Raw genomic sequence first — 20,538 nt, forward strand, 5'->3', positions numbered from 1 at the left:
AGAGATCACTGAAGAAATCAAAGAGGAAAGCAAAAAATACCTAGAGCCAAATGACAATGAAAACACAATGATCCAAAACCTACGGGATGCAGCAAAAGCAGTTCTAAGAGGGAAGTTTATAGCTATACAAGCCTACCTCAAGAAACAAGAAAAATCTCAAGTAAACAATCTAACCTTACACCTAAAGGAACTAGAGAAAGAAGAACAAACAAAACCCAAAGTTAGCAGAAGGAAAGAAATCATAAAGATCAGAGCAGAAATAAATGAAATAGAAACAAAGAAAACAATAGCAAAGATCAATAAAACTAAAAGCTTGTTCTTGGAGAAGATAAACAAAATTGATAACCATTAGCCAGACTCATCAAGAAAAAGAGGGAGAGGACTCAAATCAATAAAATTAGAAATGAAAAAGGAGAAGTTACAACAGACACTGCAGAAATACAAAGCATCCTAAGAGACTACTACAAGCAACACTATGCCAATAAAATGGACAACCTGGAAGAAATGGACAAATTCTTAGAAAGGTATAACCTTCCAAGACTGAACCAGGAAGAAACAGAAAATATGAACAGACCAATCACAAGTAATGAAATTGAAACTGTGATTGAAAATCTTCCAACAAACAAAAGTCCAGGACCAGATGGCTTCACAGGTGAATTCTATCAAACATTTAGAGAAGAGCTAACACCCATCCTTCTCAAACTCTTCCAAAAATTGCAGAGGAAGGAACACTCCAAAACTCATTCTATGAGGCCATCATCACCCTGATACCAAAACCAGACAAAGATACTACAAAAAAAGATAATTACAGACCAATATCACTGATGAATATAGATGCAAAAATCCTCAACAAAATACTAGCAAACAGAATCCAACAACACATTAAAAGGATCATTTACCATGATCAAGTGGGATTTATCCCAGGTATGCAAGGATTCTTCAGTATACGCAAATCAATTAATGTGATACACCGTATTAACAAATAGAAGGAGAAAAACCATATGATCATCTCAATAGATGCAGAAAAAGCTTTTGACAAAATTCAACACCCATTTATGATAACTCTCCAGAAAGTGGGCATAGAGGGAACCTACCTCAACATAATAAAGGCCATATACAACAAACCCACAGCAAACATCATTCTCAATGGTGAAAAACTGAAAGCATTTCCTCTAAGATCAGGAATGAGACAAGGATGTCCACTCTCTCCACTATTATTCAACATAGTTTTGGAAGTCCTAGCCATGGCAATCAGAGAAGAAAAAGAAATAAAAGGAGTACAAATTGGAAAAGAAAAAGTAAAGCTGTCTCTGTTTGCAGATGACATGATACTATACACAGAGAATCCTAAAAATGCCACCAGAAAACTACTAGAGCTAATCAATGAATTTGGTAAAGTTGCAGGATACAAAATTAATGCACAGAAATCTCTTGCATTCCTATACACTAATGATGAAAAATCTGAAAGTGAAATTATGGAAACACTCCCATTTACCATTGCAACAAAAAGAATAAAATACCTAGGAGTAAACGTACCTAGGGAGACAAAAGACCTGTATGCAGAAAACTATAAGACACTTATGAAAGAAATTAAAGATGATACCAACAGATGGAGAGATATACCATGTTCTTGGATTGGAAGAATCAACATTGTGAAAATGACTATACTACCCAAAGCAATCTACAGATTCAACACAATCCCTATCAAATTACCAATGGCATTTTTTATGGAACTAGAACAAATCATCTTAAAATTTGTATGGAGACACAAAAGACCCTGAATAGCCAAAGCAGTCTTGAGGGAAAAAAACGGAGCTGGAGGAATCAGACTCCCTGACTTCAGACTATACTACAAAACTACAGTAATCAAGACAATTTGGTACTGGCACAAAAACAGAAACATAGTTCAATGGAACAAGATAGAAAGCCCAGAGATAAACCCACACACCTATGGTCAACTAATCTATGACAAAGGAGGCAAAGATATACAATGGAGAAAAGACAGTCTCTTCAATAAGTGGTGCTGGGAAAACTGGACAGCTACATGTAAAAGAATGAAATTAGAACACTCCCTAACACCATACACAAAAATAAACTCAAAATGGATTCGAGACCTAAATGTAAGACCGGACACTATCAAACTCTTAGAGGAAAACATAGGAAGAACACTTTTTGACATAAATCACAGCAAGATCTTTTTTGATCCACCTCCTAGAGTAATGGAAATAAAAACAAAAATAAACAAATGGGACCTAATGAAACTTCAAAGCTTTTGCACAGCAAAGGAAACCATAAACAAGACGAAAAGACAACCCTCAGAATGGTAGAAAATATTTGCAAACGAATCAACGGACAAAGGATTAATCTCCAAAATATATAAACAGCTCATGCAGCTCAATATTAAAGAAACAAACAACCCAATCCAAAAATGGGCAGAAGACCTAAATAGACAATTCTCCAAAGAAGACATACAGATGACCAAGAAGCACATGAATAGCTGCTCAACATCACTAATTATTAGAGAAATGCAAATCAAAACTACAATGAGGTATCACCTCACACCAGTTAGAATGGGCATCATCAGAAAATCTACAAACAACAAATGCTGGAGAGGGTGTGGAGAAAAGGGAACCCTCTTGCACTGTTGGTGGGAATGTAAATTGATACAGCCGCTATGGAGAACAGTATGGAGGTTCCTTAAAAAACTAAAAATAGAATTACCATGTGATCCAGCAATCCCACTACTGGGCATATACCCAGAGAAAACCATAATTCAAAAAGACACATGCACCCCAATGTTCACTGTAGCACTATTTACAATAGCCAGGTCATGGAAGCAACCTAAATGCCCATCGACAGACGAATGGATAAAGAAGATGTGGTACATATATACAATGGAATATTACTCAGCCATAAAAAGGAACGAAATTGAGTCATTTGTTGAGACGTGGATGGACCTAGAGACTGTCATACAGAGTGAAGTAAGTCAGGAAGAGAAAAACAAATATCGTATATTAACGCATGTATGTGGAACCTAGAAAAATGGTACAGATGAACCGGTTTGCAGGGCAGAATTTGAGACACAGATGTAGAGAACAAACGTATGGACACCAAGGGGGGAAAACCGCGGTGGGGTGGGGATGGTGGTGTGCTGAATTGGGCGATTGAGATTGACATGTATACACTGATGTGTATAAAATTGATGACTAATAAGAACCTACAGTATAGAAAAACAAACAAACAAACAAACAAAAAACAACCAATACTAAACTTTCTTTGGGTTATTTGTATGGAAATATGTTAATATAAATGTTTCAGACATTACATGAAATTTCTAAAAATCTTATATGTTCTGGTATAATGTTATAAGTCATAATCCTAGTTATTACTTTAAAATGTATATCTCAGAAATAACTAAATTTCCTTGTCAATTGCATTATTATGAAGTTTCATCAAATCTTTAACCGTGGTCATTTTTAAGTCTTTTGTCATTTACAGACAGTTCTGGGTGTACGCTGATGCTTTTGCAAATATGTTCCTATAAAAGGGTTTCATCTTCAAGAAATTCATGGAAAAGACTCTGACAAGTACAGGTTTCTGGTAACTGACTGTACTGCTGAACTGAATGAATAAGCATTTTCAGAACTCTAATGGAAAACTGATGAATTCATAAAGGTGCTAACAAAAGATCAAGATAAAAAAAAATTAATTACATGGGACTGAGTGAACTGATGAGGATGATTATATTTTTTGTGACTTTCTGTTTGAATAAAAAAAAAATCCCACAAGGACTCAGAGGCAAAAAATATACAAATCAATTTTCACTGCAAAGTAAAGCAGCTGTTACAGTGGAGGATTACTGGACTGTATGTCAATATTATGACATAGTATGAGTGTGTTTCGTGTTTGGTAATTGCAATCATTGTTGCTTTTGTTGTGGTCATCCATTTACAATGCTTGGTGTCAGTTTATCTCTTGTAAAAATAAAATACAGTGTGTATGTGTTTAAAAAAAAAGATTGAGAAACCCTGCTCTTTTCCTTTTAAGTCAGTTCCACTGAGATGGTAGTGGTGGGTTGCTAGGCAACCCTGATTAAGCATCCCTTGGTGTTTCCACTTTGCCACATACTAAAAGGTCATCCTATTTCATTCACCATCTCCCAGTCCCACTGTGCCCCCAGGGATGTTAAGTGCTACAGAAATCCGTAGTGAGATAATGACAAGGGAGGTCCACGAAGGACTTTGGACTATCAAAAGAAAAGGACACCTTAAGCAGCAGGAAGAAAGTCTTGTTAACAATACATGTGTCAACAATACGCCTTAAATATCTGTGGAATCCATCCACTTGCTATCCTGGCTCATCTGAAGGAGTGCAACAGTTTCCCTAAACGGTCTCCCTGCATCTACACTTGCCACCTCCAATCTGTTCTCCAAATAGCAGCCAGAATTTTGTTTTGAAAATGTAAGTCTGATCATATCACTCCTCTGCTTACAACTCTTCAGTGGTTCTCCATTATCCTTCCGATACAGTCAATGCTCCCCTTAGCATGACATCTAGCCCCTGCCTACTACTTCAGCCTTGTCTCGCCCCTTGCAATCTATGACCCTGCCATGATGATCAATTTCAGTTGTCTCCCAAGGAGATAATCTCTCTCTGTATCTCTCCTTTACCTCGATAGCTTTTACTTAAACGTTCACTTCAGATACCATATCCTCTGAGAAGTCTTCCCTATTCATCCTAGTCTGGGTTGGTTGCCCCTACTGTATGTGCTCAGGTTACCTACACCTTCTTAGCATCCATCAAATATATCTGGCTATTTCCTTCACTAGACTGTGAGCTCTTCAGTGGCAGGGACTGTTTCCATCGTGTTCACTGTTCCTAGCTGAGTGCCTGGCACATAGTAAGTATATTTTGAATTAATGAATGGATGGTGGATGGTTTGTATTCGTCTCTGCTGGCTTCTGTTTGCTCTCTTGGCCCTCCTTGTTACTACTTGCCCCAAGAGCTGTGAGCCATTTAGATTACAAGATTTTGAAAGAATTGGGTCCCTCCTCCCCACTGCAACTTTAGGTCTAATCTGTCAGTCTCTGGTAGAAACTTCCATTTAACCCTTCCATTATGCACTGAGCCACCTGTAGTTGTGTAGATCAAGAACCTGGCAAAGAGACAGCCATGGGTGTCTTTGAGAGCCCTAGCCCTCATAAACGCAAAGAAGGAGTGGCTTCCGGGAGCATGGGGAATGGCCATCCCAGCTGAGTCCCCTTACAAAGCGAGCCTCTGCTGCTCTTATCCTGGACACTAGAGTTGTACTGGGGGTGGAATTGCTGTGGCTTTCAGAAGCCCCTGACCTGGCCCCACCTTTTTCCTTGGGGCTCCTATAAAATCTAATGTTGCACAAACTCAAGAGTGAGCGGAAGTTCCCTGACTTAGTCCCTTGCTCTGTGGGGCTGGCCAATGAAGCTATTTAGTTCGGGGTGCATGCCTACGTATTTTGCTTATTGGCCAATGAGGCCAAGAAACGGTCCCCAACATAGAGAACAGACTTGTGGTTGCCAAAGGGGAGGGGGTGGGGAAGGATTGGGAGTTTGGGATTAGCAGATGCAAACTGGTGTATATAGAATGGATAAACAACAAGGTCATACTGTATAGCACAGGGAACTACATTCAATATCCTGTGATAAACCATAATGGAAAAGAATATGAAAAAAGGATGCCTCTATGTGTATAACTGAGTCACTTTGCTGTACAGCAGAGATTGACACAACATTGTAAATCAACTATACTTCAATAAAAATATATATACGTAAAAAGAAAAGGTCATCAAAATCTGATAAGGCATCAAATACTGCAACCCCCACCCCAAATCAAACCAAATCAAACAATTCTCCAACAAAGTCCATTTTTTCCATAAGAGAAAACAAAGTGATTCCTGGGAGCAGGTGGATTGTGTTTGCTCACAGGAGGGGATTGGAGGAAGAAGTTCTCTCAGCAAGAATAAGGCATAAATTGCAGCACTTCCCTGAGATAGAGGAGGATCTCCTTCTTGTGTGGCAGTGGCAATAAACAAGGGCAGGGTTCTTAGGTCTGAACTACTTTTCTGCCTCTGGCTTTCGTACAAGGCCACTACCGAAGCCCCACCTGGCCCTGAAGCCCTCGCCTAAGCCCAGTCTGCCTCTCAGAGCCTCTTCAATATCCGTGTCCATTTAGAAAATACATTTACAGGCCTACCTCGGAGATATTGTGGGTTCGGTTCCAGATCACTGCAATAAAGCAGATATTGCAATAAAGCGAATCACATAAATCTTTTGGTTTCCCAGTGCATATAAAAGCTATGTTTACACTACACTGTAGTCTCTAGTAAGTGTGTAATAGCATTATGTCTAAAAAAACAATGTGTATACCTTAATTAAAAAATACTTTTTGCTAAAAAATGCTAACCATCATCTGACAACGCAAGGTTGCCACAAACCTTCAAGTCGTTAAAAAACGCAGTATCTGCGAAGTGCAATAAAGTGAAGTGCAATAAAACGAAGTATGCTTGTATAGGAAGTGATCTCTGACAACGTCCCCTAGGACATTAGATCCTAATCTGAGTTTTGTCACTATTTATCCCTAGAGGGCTTAGGACCACCTCAAAGGTTTCCTGGTGACTCAAAAATAATTGGAAACATCACCAGCTGCTTTAGGCCTAGGTCTACCACCCAGTTCTTTCTACCTAGACCCCTAATAATTATAACAATAGTTAACATTTGTTGAGCGGTTATTATGTACCAAACACTGTTCTCTGTGTTAATACATTATCTTATTTATTACTTGCAATAACCCTATGGAAGAGGTAATATTTCCATGTTACAGGTGAGGAGACTGAGATGTTAAGGAATTTACCTAAGATCACCATTAGTAAATGACAAGGCAGGGACTTAAATCAAAAGCTACCTGACTCTATTCTCTTACTCTTAACCACTATTACCCCCACCCCCACCTCCCCACCATATAGCAAATTTGTAAATTCACTCTGGGTGTCTGGATTACCCCCTGTTTAAGTCCCCAGTAAAAATCTTCTTAAAAATAAACACTGGGAGATGGGCAATCACAGGGCCTGGTTTCCATCAATACAGAGCAAGAGGGAATATATTCACTGGAAGATCTGCAAAAGCTGTGTTGTTTTGGTTTCCCATTATTTCTCCGTGGCCTAGTACAGTGCCTGGTACATAGTACGTGCTCAGTAAATATTTATTGAATGAATGAATGAGTTTGCTCCCTGATTTTCTCAGAGCCTTGCTGACTGTAAGGGCATTGAGGTGACAACCTCTAAATTCTGCACATGAAGACATGAGGCAGGGAGAACCTAGGCCTAGTTCCATCAGCACAAATCTCTCTGTGTAATCAAAATATCACCAGGCCTTAGGTGATCAAAGTCTACTGACTTTAATTGCTATTTGCTACCTCAAAGTTTTCTCACCCCAAAAGAAGGGACACTGTCTCTAGAGTTCTTTGTAATAGTATCCGATTTCCGACATAGCAAGAAACAGATGTCGGATTGTTTGATTGTTTCTTGTGAAGCATGACCTTGAGAAAGTCATTCTATCTCTCTGGGCTGTAATGCCCTCATCTGTACCGTGAGGGAGTGGGACTTTCTACTTGCTAAGGGTCTTTTAATCTTGGACATGCTAGTATTTCCTGATGAAAGTCAAAGTAAGTCAGCACTGTCTCTACTCGTTCCCCAGCCAGACAGCATCTGCAACCCAAGCCTCCACACTGTTAGCAATGTTGTTAGCGGTATGTTCTGGGGGAAGAGAATGCAGGCCACCTGCTCTTGCTCGATGGCTCTTCTCTACCTTAAATCCAAGGAAAATAGTCAGCAGGAGGGAACAGGGGATGAATGGGAAATGGGGAGCTCTATGGCAAGCAAGTTCCCTTGCATGTCTCTTCACCTTAGGCAAAGAGGCCCGGGAGCCGGAGCTCTGAGTTGTCATGGTGAGCACAGTGGTGATGCCTAGGCCCACCCGGGCAGGGGCAGCACCCATGTTGATCCAGAAGGAGACCCAGGACAGGATGACGATGAGTAGGCTGGGGATATACATCTGAATCAGATAGTAGCCCATCTGTCGTTCCAGGTGAAACTTTACCTCGATGCAGGTGAATTTCCCTGCAAGGAAAGAGGTGAGGTATCAGGCCCCAGGTCCCCAGCCTGCAGCTGAGCCTGAGAGGCAGGACTAGGGCAGCCCTATTTCTGTGGGCCAGCCTCTGGGCACCTAACCTGGGCCAAAAAATGAGCCTTTCGAAATGGCCCCAGGGAGCACCAGATGCATGTTTTGAGGAAACTCTCAGAGAAGCCATTGGGGACTTGACCTCTTGCTCCCAGCACTTTACTTGCCAGCAGAAGGCCTTCCCCGTGACAGCACTGCAAGAGGATTAAGGGTGGGAGGGCTCCAGAGCCAGACTGTATGGCTTTGAATCCTGAACCTTCCACTCACTAGCTGTGTGACCTCAGGCAAAACACCTAAGCGTTTAAAGCTTCAGTTTCCTTGCCTGTAAAATAGAGTAACAGCAATATCAATTCCATCATTGGGCAGTTGTAGGAATTAAATGAGATAATGTATTTGAGGTGTTGAGCACTAGGTAGCTGGTACTATTATCATGATTAACAAAACGAGCTTAGACTCCACTCAAATCTCAGCAGCCTAGCTTGTGTGTGCTGGGACCCTTGAAGCTCTCCGGCAACGATTCACTGAGATAAACACTGCCTGTGTCTTAAGCAAGTCAGAAGAGCAGGATAGCAAACATCTGGAAACAATGTCTAACAGAGACCAGCTCTGGACAGCAGGCAGCGGGTTCCCAGAAAGCATCTGGCAGCAGCATTCTATTCCACCCACAAAAAGTGCATTGGCCCCAGGCACGTGTACCAATGCTCGCCTCCTCTGCCAGCCATCTTCACTTTACCCTGCTTTCCACTCCCCAAGGCTAAGAAAACACAAGCTCAGAGCTTCTGGCAGCACACGCTTAGGATAACCAAAGCAAAAAGCAGAGGATGTGTATATTATTATTTTATGTCTGATTCCTCAAGATTAGTGATTTCATCAATGACTGATTGTGGCTCTGACATGCCGTGTGATGCTGTGATCTCCTACTCTTCCCTGAGTCCACCCACCCTGGGCTTCTTGCCATGACATGTTTTGGCTAGGTATCCATATTTTCTTTCCTTTCTTTCCTTCCTTCCTTCCTTTTTTTTTTTTGGTGATAGCAGTTTTGTTTTCAATGACAAAATTAACACTTGTTTAGCACAGAACGAAAGTGCGAAGTAGAGAAAGAATAATAATATTCATAAGCTGACATTTGTCAAGCCCCTACTAAGTGCCCTGACTTTATATAGTTTATCTCATTTAAATCGTATAGCAACTCTTTGGGGCAGGTAAAATTATTATTTCCCATTTTACAGACAGGGATACTGAGGCTCAAAGAGATTAAGTTATGTTGCTCAAGGGCACCCAACTAGTAAATGGTGCAGCCAGAATTCAAACTCAGCTCTATCTGACTCGAGTTCTTGCTCTTATCTGTTGTATCATACTGCTTTAGAAACGCTTAGTGCTATTTCCTTCCAGAGTTTTTAAACACATGCTTTTGGTTTGTTTCTTTCATCACAATAGAATCATTCTGTGTATACAACTTTGAATCTTAGCCTTTTCCACTTGAAGTTTCCCATGTTAATATAAGCACCTTGCAAGCGTTCTTTTAAACGTCTGGATAATATCCCACTAAGCAGATGCGCTATGTAATTTACTTAATTTCCACCCTATTGGTGGCTATTTAGAGCAGTTCCAAGATTTTGCTAGTATAAACCGTGACCCAGGAAGCCTCTTGGGGTCTAAAGTCAATATGATATTTTGGAATATTTCCTTATAATAAATTCCAGGCAGTGGAATTCCTGGATCAACAGGTTGGGAAACAAATTTAGCTTCCAGACTAAAGATCTCCCCTCTTCAGCTTGTGGCCTCTATCTCAGGGTCATAGCTCTTCACAGCCAAATTGCTGGGGGGAAATGAGGAGCCAGCAGCGATTAGGGAAGCTGCAGGGGGCAGACGCTCAGGCTGGAAAACCAGCTCCTCTCCATTTCCTGGCACGCTTTTCACACCTGGGAAACCAAGCCAGTTCATGAGAGTTGGGCAGTGGGGACAGTGGTAGGAGGTGTGGACGGTAAGCCAGCTGGTGACCTGAATTCTGTTCTCTCCTGGTTCAGTGTACTCATTGACTACTCCCAGATGTAGATTCCCCACTTTCCACATGAAGTTGGCCCCAGGACAGGTGGAACACTCCTGCCACTCACTGGCACAGGACCATTTGTTCTGCAGCGTGTGATAGGGACAAGAACAAGGGCTTTGGCATTAGACAGATCTGGATTTGAATTCTAAATCAGCCATTTACTAGCTGTGTGACTTGGACAACTGATTCAACTTCTTAGCACCTCAGTTTTCTCTTTCTGAGAAATGGGGCTGATCACCCCTACCATAATGAGATAAGACATATGAAGCACTTAGCACCACATCTGGTACAGATTGGACCTTCAGTAGAGGCCAGCTGCCTTGCCCCTTTCCCTCCCATCTGGAGGCCCTCTTGTGGCCCACAGCCAGTAAAGATCTTGGGTTTTTACCTGTGTTGTAGCACTTGGTACAATAGCCTAGATCCTTCTCATCCCGCAAGACAAACTGGGGCAGAGTCAACCCCTCAGCCACTTGGACAGCAGGAGCATCTTCCAGCCACTCAAACACGAGGTCATTCATGGTGTAGCCAACTGAAAGTGACAGAGATGGCAGAGGACTGCAGAGTGTGGTGGTTGGACAGGGGTAGGGAGAGGGTTAGAACTGGCAGGAAAGAACAAATGAGGAATAAGGCCTGGGTTTTAGGAGTTTCATGCTCATCTTGGAAAGGAAAACCATTCGGAAGAGGGTCAATTGCCTCATGGGCCCAGCCTAAGTGGGTAAATCAGAAAGATTCCAGATTCCTCTCCTACCTAGTTCTCAAGCTTTAGAAAGGCCCAAAGAGAAATTATTCTGGCAGACCTAGAAAGCACATCAAAAGGCTTGGAAAGATGTCAAGGAAACCAGCTGGGAACCTCCTGCCCCATCTCAAACCCAGGGAAGTAAGCATGTGTACCGACCACATGTCTTGAGCTGAGCCAGCCTCAGAGCTGGGGCTTCTGCCACCTCACTCCAGGGAGGAAAGAGCTATTTATACCTTGCCAGTCATGCATGGGACAATGTGCATACCACAGACTCCCAGCCAGAGTCCTGACCTGGGGCAAATTGAGAGCTAACATTGAAAATGCCAAGTTGCTCACAGATAGCTAGCAGTTCGCGAAGGCTCTTGCCACATAGATGACAATACTCACACGTTGGGTAGAAATGGGAGCAGAAACACCAAGGCTCACGGATGTCCAGTGTAGGGCCTTGGCCCAGAGTAGCTTTGTGACTTTGGGCAAGTCACTTCCCCTTCTGTAAAATGCTCCACCTACTTTTCAGAGGGGGTAATGAGGACCTGGATGTGAAGGTGGTTTATGAACTCTAAAAAGCTGACCACATAGGACATATTCTATCCATTACTGTTATTATATGTTGGAAACAGCCTGACAAGACTTCTTCTTTGAGGATCAAATGGATATCTCCTGATGCCACAGTCTCACTTGCCCAGGAGACAGCAAAGGAATGGACATGGGCGATGGTCCAGCCTTGTTATCCTTTAGCTTCTCTGCACTTGGGGCAGCCTCTGCAGGCTGGCACCCCTGCCCTTGGTAGCCCTTGGCTGACCTTGCTATCCTGGGTACTGTCCTATGCCTAGAACTGTCCTCTCCCACCTCTCTACAAAAGCTATCTGTACACACTACTATATGTAAAATAGATAAACAACAAGGACCTACTGTATAGCACAGGGAACTATATTCAGTATCTTGTAATAACCTATAATGGAAAATGATCTGAAAAAGAATATATATATATATATATATATATATATATATATATCCGAATTATTTTGCTGTACACCTGAAATTAACACAACATTGTAACTATACGTCAGTTAAAAAAAATTATGTGTTCACAAGGAATCAGGGTTCAAAGACTCCCCCCTTCCCTGCCAACTCTGGATTTTTATAGGCATCTTGAATGTCTTAACTCAGGGGAAGTAAAGGTAGAATTACTTCAGGCACTGTGAGAGGGAAATTATATCTGGACAGAGGAGGTACCCCTCAAATGACCCTCCACATCCAGCGTAAGCACATTTGTATGTAAGGCTGGAGCCTTCCCATTCCCCGGCCCTGTGGGGCAGCCAGACCTGCCAATAGCGAGGGGGTGGAAAAGCACACTGGGCTGAGTGTTAGCAAGCCCTGGCTTCTAGTCTCACCTGTGCCAAGAGCTCACTGTGTGTGCTTGGGGAAGTCCATCCCCACTCTGGGCTGCCCTTCTCCTGTCTGGAATATCATGGCATGGGGTTAACTAGCTGGTATCTCAGGCCTCACTCTGTGACTCTCTAGGGACACTTACAGCTCTCCAACTGCATCGTGCAGGTCTGGATATCCATGGGGAAGTTCTTCAGGTCCATTGGGCAGGATAAAATGAGAGTCAGCCTGGCAGGGACAGTAAGAAAGAAGTTAGGCCGGCTTACTGGGGCTCAGTACAGCACAGGAAACCCTCCGCCCACCCCTCAGCCTCTACCCCTTGCCCCAAGCTCTCCTGGCTGTACGCCAGCTGCACCTGATGCTGTAGAGCACGTTTCCATTCTTGAAGATGCGCAGCAACTTGTTGTCTGTGGTCACCTCGTGGAAATTGGCCCCTTTCTCATTGGCAAAGAACAGGTCTGGCTTCCAAATCGAGTCCAGCATGGAGGGATCGAGGTCCAGCGAGTCATCAGGATATTCTCGGTAGGCCAGGCGTGGGTCGTTCCACTGCTGCCGCAAGAAGACGTTCACCCGGTAGTCCTGAACAGAGATGGGCCCATCAGAGGCAGTGCTATTGCAGGGGCCTAGCAAGCCTACCTGGGCAGGAGGGCCATGAGGAAGAAATGCTGGGAGCACATCTCAGGGGCAGTGGGCATTTTCCACTGGAGAAGGAACCTGCTTTGGGCTGATATGGCAAAGAAGGGAAGGGAAAAGACATTTATTAAGTACTTACTATGTGCCAGGCTCTCTGCTAAGTGCTTTCTTCATATGCATCATCTCACTTAAATCTCATGTCAACCCTGAGAGGAGGGTGCTGTTATGATCCCCATTTTACAGATGAGGAAACTGAGACAAAGAGAGATTTGAGTAACCTGCTTAAGAGATGGTAGAGTCAGGGTTTGAACGCAGGTTTATCTGATTTCCAAGCCTGTGCTATGCATCAAGCTACCTTCCAAACTGGACCATCTGCTGCTTAGGCTAGTCTGCCTTTAGCCACTAAAACCCTGGGCTGGGGAAAGATAAACTCCCAGTGACCGACTTTGGACATCCCATGGCTTTAGCCATGATCCTGAAACAGGGAGAGGATGGCAGAGGGAGGAAAGTCTTGCTATCTGGTGGGCTTCACCCATTCACACTAGAGTGGAAGCGGGAGCAGGGCGATGCTTTACCATGGTAGTCTCGGTGATGGAGCTGAAACTATTGATGAAGATGTTGCAGGTCACGTTCACAGGTGGGCCTAAGGGTAGCAAAGCACAGCCATATTGGCAGGGCATTCCCGGAATCTGGGAGAAGTCTCCAAGACTCCCTCCCTGAGCTTGAGGCCAGGGTACTGCTGGGAGAAGGCAGTGCCTGGCACACAGGCCCATGGATGATGGGGAGAGGACGCTCCTTCTGAGCTGTGAGAGCCAGCCCTGTACCTCCAGCCTCCTGGCCCTGAGGTAGGCAATGGGGGCTAGCTCTGCAGTATGTCCCCAAAAGAAGTGGGGAGGGAGGGGTTTTTTGTAGGATGAATGCTTCTTACCTTTAAAATTGGGCTGAATCCTGGCATCATATCCAGATGTTCGCCCCATAAGCTTGTCCAGGAAATCAGAGGGGGACATGGGCTGGGACACCTTGGTCCCAGATTTGACTTCTTCTTTTGCCAAGGCCACCCTGGACAGGAGAGATAAAGAATTAATAACTGAGATCAGTTGTATTCTGCCTTTATCACAGACCCTCTCCTTCCTTGTTCCCTCCCCACTTTGGCTGGTCTCTCCATCAGGCAGGAGGATTAGGAGATGGGTTTCTAGGTGCCCACTTGCAAAATGAGAAGTACAGAAACCCATAAGCCAACACAGCAGCTCAATAGTTAGTCCTAGAAGATTGCTTTCACATACATTAGATCTTTTTGCCCTCAAAATTCTCAGTGTGATGGGGGTGAAAACTGTTATTTCCATCTTATAGGTGAGAAAACTGAGGCTTCCAAAGGAGTAATCTGTGAGACTGTAAATTGGTGCAGCCACTGTGGAAAACAATGTGGAGTTCCCTCAAAATATTAAAAGTTGAACTACCTTATGATCTAGCAATTCTACTTCTGGGTATTTATCCAAAGGAAACGAGATCACTATGTTGAAGAAATATCTGCACCCCCCGCCATGTTCATAGCAGCATTATTTGCAATGGCCAAGACACGGAAATCACCCAAGTGTCCATCAGTGGATGAATAGATAAAGAAGATGTGGTGTATATATACAATGGAATACTACTCAGCTATAGAAAAGAATGAAATAATGCCATTTGCAGCAACATGGATGGACTTGGAGGGTATTATGCTAAATGAAATAAATCAGACAGAGAAAGACAAATACCATATGATCTCATATGTGGAATCTATTAAACGGATAGATAGATAGATAGATAGATAGATCGATAGATAGATAGATAGATCAACCGTCCAAAAGAAAAGTGACTTGCCCAAAGTCTCACAGCTGGTGAGTGACACAGGGCCCAGGACAAGGACTTGAACCCAAGGCTGAGGCCTCATCCAGTATTCTCTTTCTGAAGGTGCCTTGAACATACTCAAACAAGAGTGACAGAAATAATGTGGCTGTGGCACTGCTTTGCACATCTGGCCTAGCCAAGGGTGGGAAGGGCTCAAGGGCAATTTACACCCCTGAGAGTTGGTTTTAGTTGCTTGGCCTTCATGCTGATTCCTCAGGGGCTAGGACCCAGCTTCTGGAGAGGGCAGCTTGGCTTCTGGTGTTTGCCCCAGCAGGAAGCTATATTCTGAGCTGAACCTCAGTTCAGGGTTGTGGCAGCTGCAGGCAAGTAATCTCACCTTGGCAATAAAATAGGCAGGAAAGCAGGGCTCTAGGAGCATGGGAAAGCCTCCCAGTAAAGTGGCCATGCTGTGAAGGTCAACTCCCATCCTTTCTTCCTAAGAGCTTCATTTTGAGGAGGGGGCCAGTGTGCTTTGGCCTAGCCTAGAGGCCAGCCCCCTTCTCCCCTGACAAGTTTCCCTCTAAGGGCAGCAAAGTTCCTTCCATATGCCTGCTTGTCTGCTTACCAGCCAATAGCTAGACCAGGGACCAGGAGCTCAGCAAGGGCTTGAGGGCAGGCGTGGGGCTCACACTGAGCTCAGGCTGGACTCCTGGCTGGGTCCTGTGGTTCCTGCTCCATCCTGCCGTCATCACCAGAGCCAGCTCCCCTGCTGCCACTACTGCTGCTGCAATGCTGGGGCTGGGAGGTGGGGTGACTGCTGTCCTTCTGGGTCTGAGTCTCCTTTGAACCAGCGAGCTCCTCTTTCCCAGTAAATCTATGGACCTGCCGGTGACTGATAGAATAATACAAATAGCTGAGGCACCATGCTAAACGCTTTATCTAGTATAGTTCTCACATCAGTCCTCTCAATAATCACTCTTATTATCCTCCAGCTATAGTTGAGGAGTGCAAAATGGAGTGACTTGCTCATGATCATACAGTTCCTAAATGGTAAAGCCGAGATTCCAACCCAGAGCTACTGACTTCAAAACTAAGTCCATCTACCGCAATACCATGATGCAAGCAGCCCAGGGCGGTCTGCCAAGGAACCAGAGTGGGGGAAGGTCAGTGGCAGCCGCACCCTGACCCTTAGAGTCTTGCTTCCTTGAATCCCATGAGCAGGAGGAAGCTCTTACCCTGGGAACAGAGGCCACCTTGGCCCCGAGTGGGGGTGGCCAGAGCAGGTGGCCTAAGCAGGCTCTGAAAACCCAAGGAGGCGGGTGCTGGTGCTGGTGCAAGCAGAGGTCCGTGGCTTCACCACGGGGCGTCCACACTGGCCAGGTGCTGCTGCTGGCCGCTTGTCACCTGCCTGCCGGGAGGCCACGTGGCCCTGCAGGTGGAGCAGCCAGACCCTTGCCACCGTCCTCAGCCTCACTCTCATGTCACCTCTCCCGCTAACTCCAGCCCCAGGACCCTGGGACTGGCTGTGGGCTCAGCTGTCTTGGGCCCCAACTGCAGTGACAGCCCCGCTTTTCCAGGGTTACCTTGTCTGTGGACCTGAAAGCAGAGTCACCGTGTGCGGCCTCTCCTTGCTCCCTTTCATTCCTGGAAAGTTCCAAACACTGGCAGGACTAGGGAGGTTCCAGAGCTGAAAATCTTTCTCATGGAAGGCCCTGGGGTGGGGTAAGGGGAGAACGCTGATTCTGCTACTGGGTACTTAAGTGACCTTGGCCAGGTCACTTGCCCTCTCTAGACCTCAGTTTCCGTAAATACAATGAAGGATTTGGTCTCAAGATTTCCTGGGCTTCCCTGGTGGCGCAGTGGTTGAGAATCTGCCTGCCAATGCAGGGGACACGGGTTCGAGCCCTGGTCTGGGAAGATCCCACATACCGCGGAGCGGCTGGGCCCGTGAGTCACAACTACTGAGCCTGCGCGTCTGGAGCCTGTGCTCCGCAACAAGAGAGGCCGCGATAGTGAGAGGCCCGCGCACCGCGATGAAGAGTGGCCCCCACTTGCTGCAACTAGAGAAAGCCCTCGCACAGAAACGAAGACCCAACACAGCCATAAATAAATAAATAAAACAATTAAAAAAAAAGTGTTAAAGATTTCCTAAGGGCCTGCCTTGCTCTAATCACTCAAGTGGGAATGCTGCCACCAAAGCTTGGGCCTTGAGGCAACTTCCCCTCCAGCAGGGCCAGCAAGCATCAGCTGGGTGCCCCCTTCTGCCTGCATCCTCCTATCAACTCCAGCTGAGCTGCCATTGCACTTCGGGCTGCTTTTCACTCTGAAGAAGTTTATCACTGCCCCCCCCCAGCCACTGCATCCCTGCCTGATTGCCCCCTAATGTGTCCGCCAGCAGTGAGGCAGGAGGCTCCTGAGAGGCAAGCAGATCTTGGCGTGCTCCTTGAATGAAGAGGAGGAGGACGATACTGCGGTGGCACTCACCTGCCTCCACCTTGGGAGGCATTCTTCTGACCAGTTCAGCCCAAGGCACAGCCATCTTTCCTCCTCAGCTCACCCTATCCACCTAGAATGGCTCCTGGTCTAATGAGAAAGTGAGAATGGGTGGGAGGCCATTTACAAGGAGCCCAAAGCATGTCTTGCCCCCAAGCCCAGGAAATGATGGCCACTTAGTGCCCCTCCAGGGACAGTGAGCTGCCAGGTTCCCCCCGGGCAGGGTAAGGTGACTGCAGAGGGCCAAGGTTTGGTCAGCCAAAATCATTCTGATATGGTTTTGGGAAAATCCTTGCTCCTTGAAATCTCTTGGGTGAGCAGCTGGCAGATGTTGGTGTCATTTTTAAGGATCTGAGGAATGTGTGGCCAAGCTGGTAGGGAGATATAGGGTTGCATGGCAGGACAGATGGCTTCTGTCCCGGGGCTCACTCCCTAGCCCCTACCCTGGCCCAGGAAAGTCTCACCCATGCAGAAGCCTTCCCACCTGCTCTGGAGCTTTGACAGCCTTTATGAAAGTCTGCTGGGATCTGATTGGGGGAGGGTGTGTCCTGCCCTGCAGCCTTCCAGACTGTGGGCTTTTTGTAAACTTCAAGGAAACTGTGCCAGAGCCCCTGCTACCCCTGGCTGGTATTTGCATGCATCTCCTTCTCACCCCCACTCAGCTCACCTGAGGAGGACCTGCCCTGGCAGGGTCCAGAGGAGAAGGAAGGAGAGGGTTGCTGGAACAAGAGTTGTCATTCTGCGGGGACCCTGGAGTCCTTTCTCAGCCTGGCTGCTGAGGTGAGAGGGGGTATCCGGGCGGGAACGCCGAAAGTACAGAGCCTTCTTCCTACTTGGGCCACTTGCAAGGAACCCAAGGAGGGCCGGGCTAGGAGTTGCACGCTCTCTCCTCTTCTCTCTTCTCTGCCCCGTCCTTACCAGTCAGGGGCCAGAACTATTCCCCTGGAAGTGATCCTGACACAGATAACCTGCTCCTGCTCTGGCTCGCCTGGGTCTCCGGAGGGCCTCAGCCCTGCCTGCTGAGGTGCTGAAGGAGATTCTTTTTAGGCAGCAATCACTCTCTAAACCCTGGAGAGTCTTGGAGGGGAGGGAAGAGGGAGACTGTAGGAAGATGTTTCCCTCCCTCCCACCTCCCCCTGAGATGCACCCTCTGAAAGCAGCAATTTAAAGGCACAGTTGCCAGCAGCTGGAGTGGGGTTCCGAGCGAGCCTGTGTGCTGGGGAGGAGCTTGGGCTGCCGCTGCAGCCTGGAGAGGGCCGGAGGTGTTCTGTCTAGCTTCTAACTGTCCAGCTGGAGGAGTGCATGCAGGCTGCCCTGATTCCCCAACCTCCCCAGCAGTTCCCCTTTTAGCCTGGAGCCAAGCTGTGGCCGAACTCTAAAGGCTTAATGATTTTTGTAAGGGGGAAAAAAACCTGAGAGGGTTTAGGCGGAGCCACTGGGTTTCCTCCAGCTGACAGCTTCAGGGCTGAGAGGAGATGAGGAGGAGGCAGAGGGCAGGGGTGGCTTTTCCTCAGCCCTCTGGGTGGAGACACAAGGGATGGATAAGGCAGAGGAACTTCAGAGTTCTCCTATGTCTGCTTGCCTATCAGTCTGTCCATCTGTCTGTCTGCATGACCCATCTTCATCCTTGTAGTTGTGCATCCTCTTTCCTGCCTGCTTACCTCCCTTAGCTCATCTCTGCTGAGCTTGGGGGGCTCTCTGAAACCCCCTTTTTCCAGCCTGGCTAGGCTGTGAGGAGGAATAGGTGTCCCTGGCAGGGGCAGGGCAGGCCTGGCACACAGCAGGCTTTGCAAGCTTCAGAGGAGTCAAGGGGGCCAAGAGCAATGACCCAGCAACCCCGAAGCCCAGGATGGAGTAGAGAGGCAGGGAGGGTGGGCCGGTCCCCATCCCCTTGCTTCTGCCCATTTGCTTATAGCATGAAGGTGCTTGAGCAGCTCTTTTCCTGTCGACCTTTCCCCAAACTTGCTCAAGCACCACCTGAACCCCTCAGGGACTTCCGCGAGTGCCTCCCTCCCTCCCTCCCTCTTTTTCCCTACTTTTTTCCTCCCTCTCTCCCTGAAGCTTTCCTTCATCTTTACTCTCTTCTTCTCTAATCTCCCTTCCTGTTTCTTTTCCGGGTCTCACCTTCTGTGTCTGTCTCCTCCTCTTCTTTCACCCTCACTTTCTCTCCATTCCTGTTTTCTCTCTCAACTTCCCATCATCTCCATTTTCTCACTCTCTCTTTTTAAATTACGACGTGAGAAGCAAAATGTTTTCATTTATTCTGCAGTGGAAATTCTCACAACAGCTCGTCTGAGTTCTTGAGTGTGTACTCAGGGGAGGGGTCGGTGCCACTTTATAGGGGTCAATTCCAGCGCTGACTGCGGCCCCTCAGCCCCACCAGAGAAGGGTGTGTGGTGATTGCAAGCTCTTCAAAGGGACCCACTTAGAGGCAATGATGGGTAGAACTTGTGCTGCATCTCCCTTGTGGTTGTGTTATTATTAAAGAAGAGGAATTTTTAAACCACCAATGAAGGGGAAAGAAGATAATTTTAAAGATTACGCACTGAAATGTTGATGGCGGAGCTGGGCTTTTGGAATTGGGACTGGAAACATTATAAGCCTGAAATCATGCTTATATGGTCAGTAAGTACAAAATACAAAGTACTAATTTTCCTGAAAATATCTTTAGCAGCTCTTTCACCTGCTTACCCTCCCTCCGTGTTTTCTGTAAGCATCACAATCGCCACTCTGTGGGCAGGAACCAAGCCTTACAGCCCCTCTCAGGGCAGAGCTGCAGGCTAGGGCACTAAGGGGGGCGGGCAGCAGAAGCACTTGATCCTGTTTAACTCACTCCCTCTGACAAGCTTGATTTTGTCACTTCCCCTTCCTCAACTCTTCCCTATTGCTTTCAAGCTGAAGTTCAAGGCGCTGCATGACCTGGTCACTCTGCTCCTCAGCTGATGCATCTCGAGATCCCTGTCTCTCCAGCTTCCACGTTGTTTCACAAGTTGTTCCCTCTGCCAGAGTACTCTTCCCTCCACTCTTATCCTTCTGGACTAAGTTTTGTTGTCCCCCTCTCAAGGAAGACTTCTTGAACTGCCCCTGTCACCCCTCAGATCTGGGTTAGGAGACCCTCCAATGTGTTCCTACAGGACCTTCGCCTTCCCCTTCACAGCACCATCACACTCCGTTAAAACCGCCCGCTTACTTGACTC

At 46.1% G+C, this 20,538-nt stretch overlaps 1 protein-coding gene across 1 annotated transcript; it reads right to left on the minus strand.

The window, feature by feature from the left end:
* Positions 1-7,839: 7,839 nt before the first annotated feature.
* LOC118888591 (glycine receptor subunit alpha-4-like) lies at positions 7,840-18,079 on the minus strand. Its single transcript, XM_036839834.1, is given in 8 exon segments — positions 7,840-7,874; positions 7,877-8,149; positions 10,649-10,789; positions 12,534-12,616; positions 12,744-12,967; positions 13,597-13,664; positions 13,950-14,080; positions 18,009-18,079. Coding segments are annotated over 8 exon segments (1,026 nt in total).
* Between the last annotated feature and the right edge of the window lie 2,459 nt (positions 18,080-20,538).

The sequence above is a fragment of the Balaenoptera musculus genome, chromosome X, assembly GCF_009873245.2.
Source record: "Balaenoptera musculus isolate JJ_BM4_2016_0621 chromosome X, mBalMus1.pri.v3, whole genome shotgun sequence".
NCBI classification, from domain to species: domain Eukaryota; kingdom Metazoa; phylum Chordata; class Mammalia; order Artiodactyla; family Balaenopteridae; genus Balaenoptera; species Balaenoptera musculus.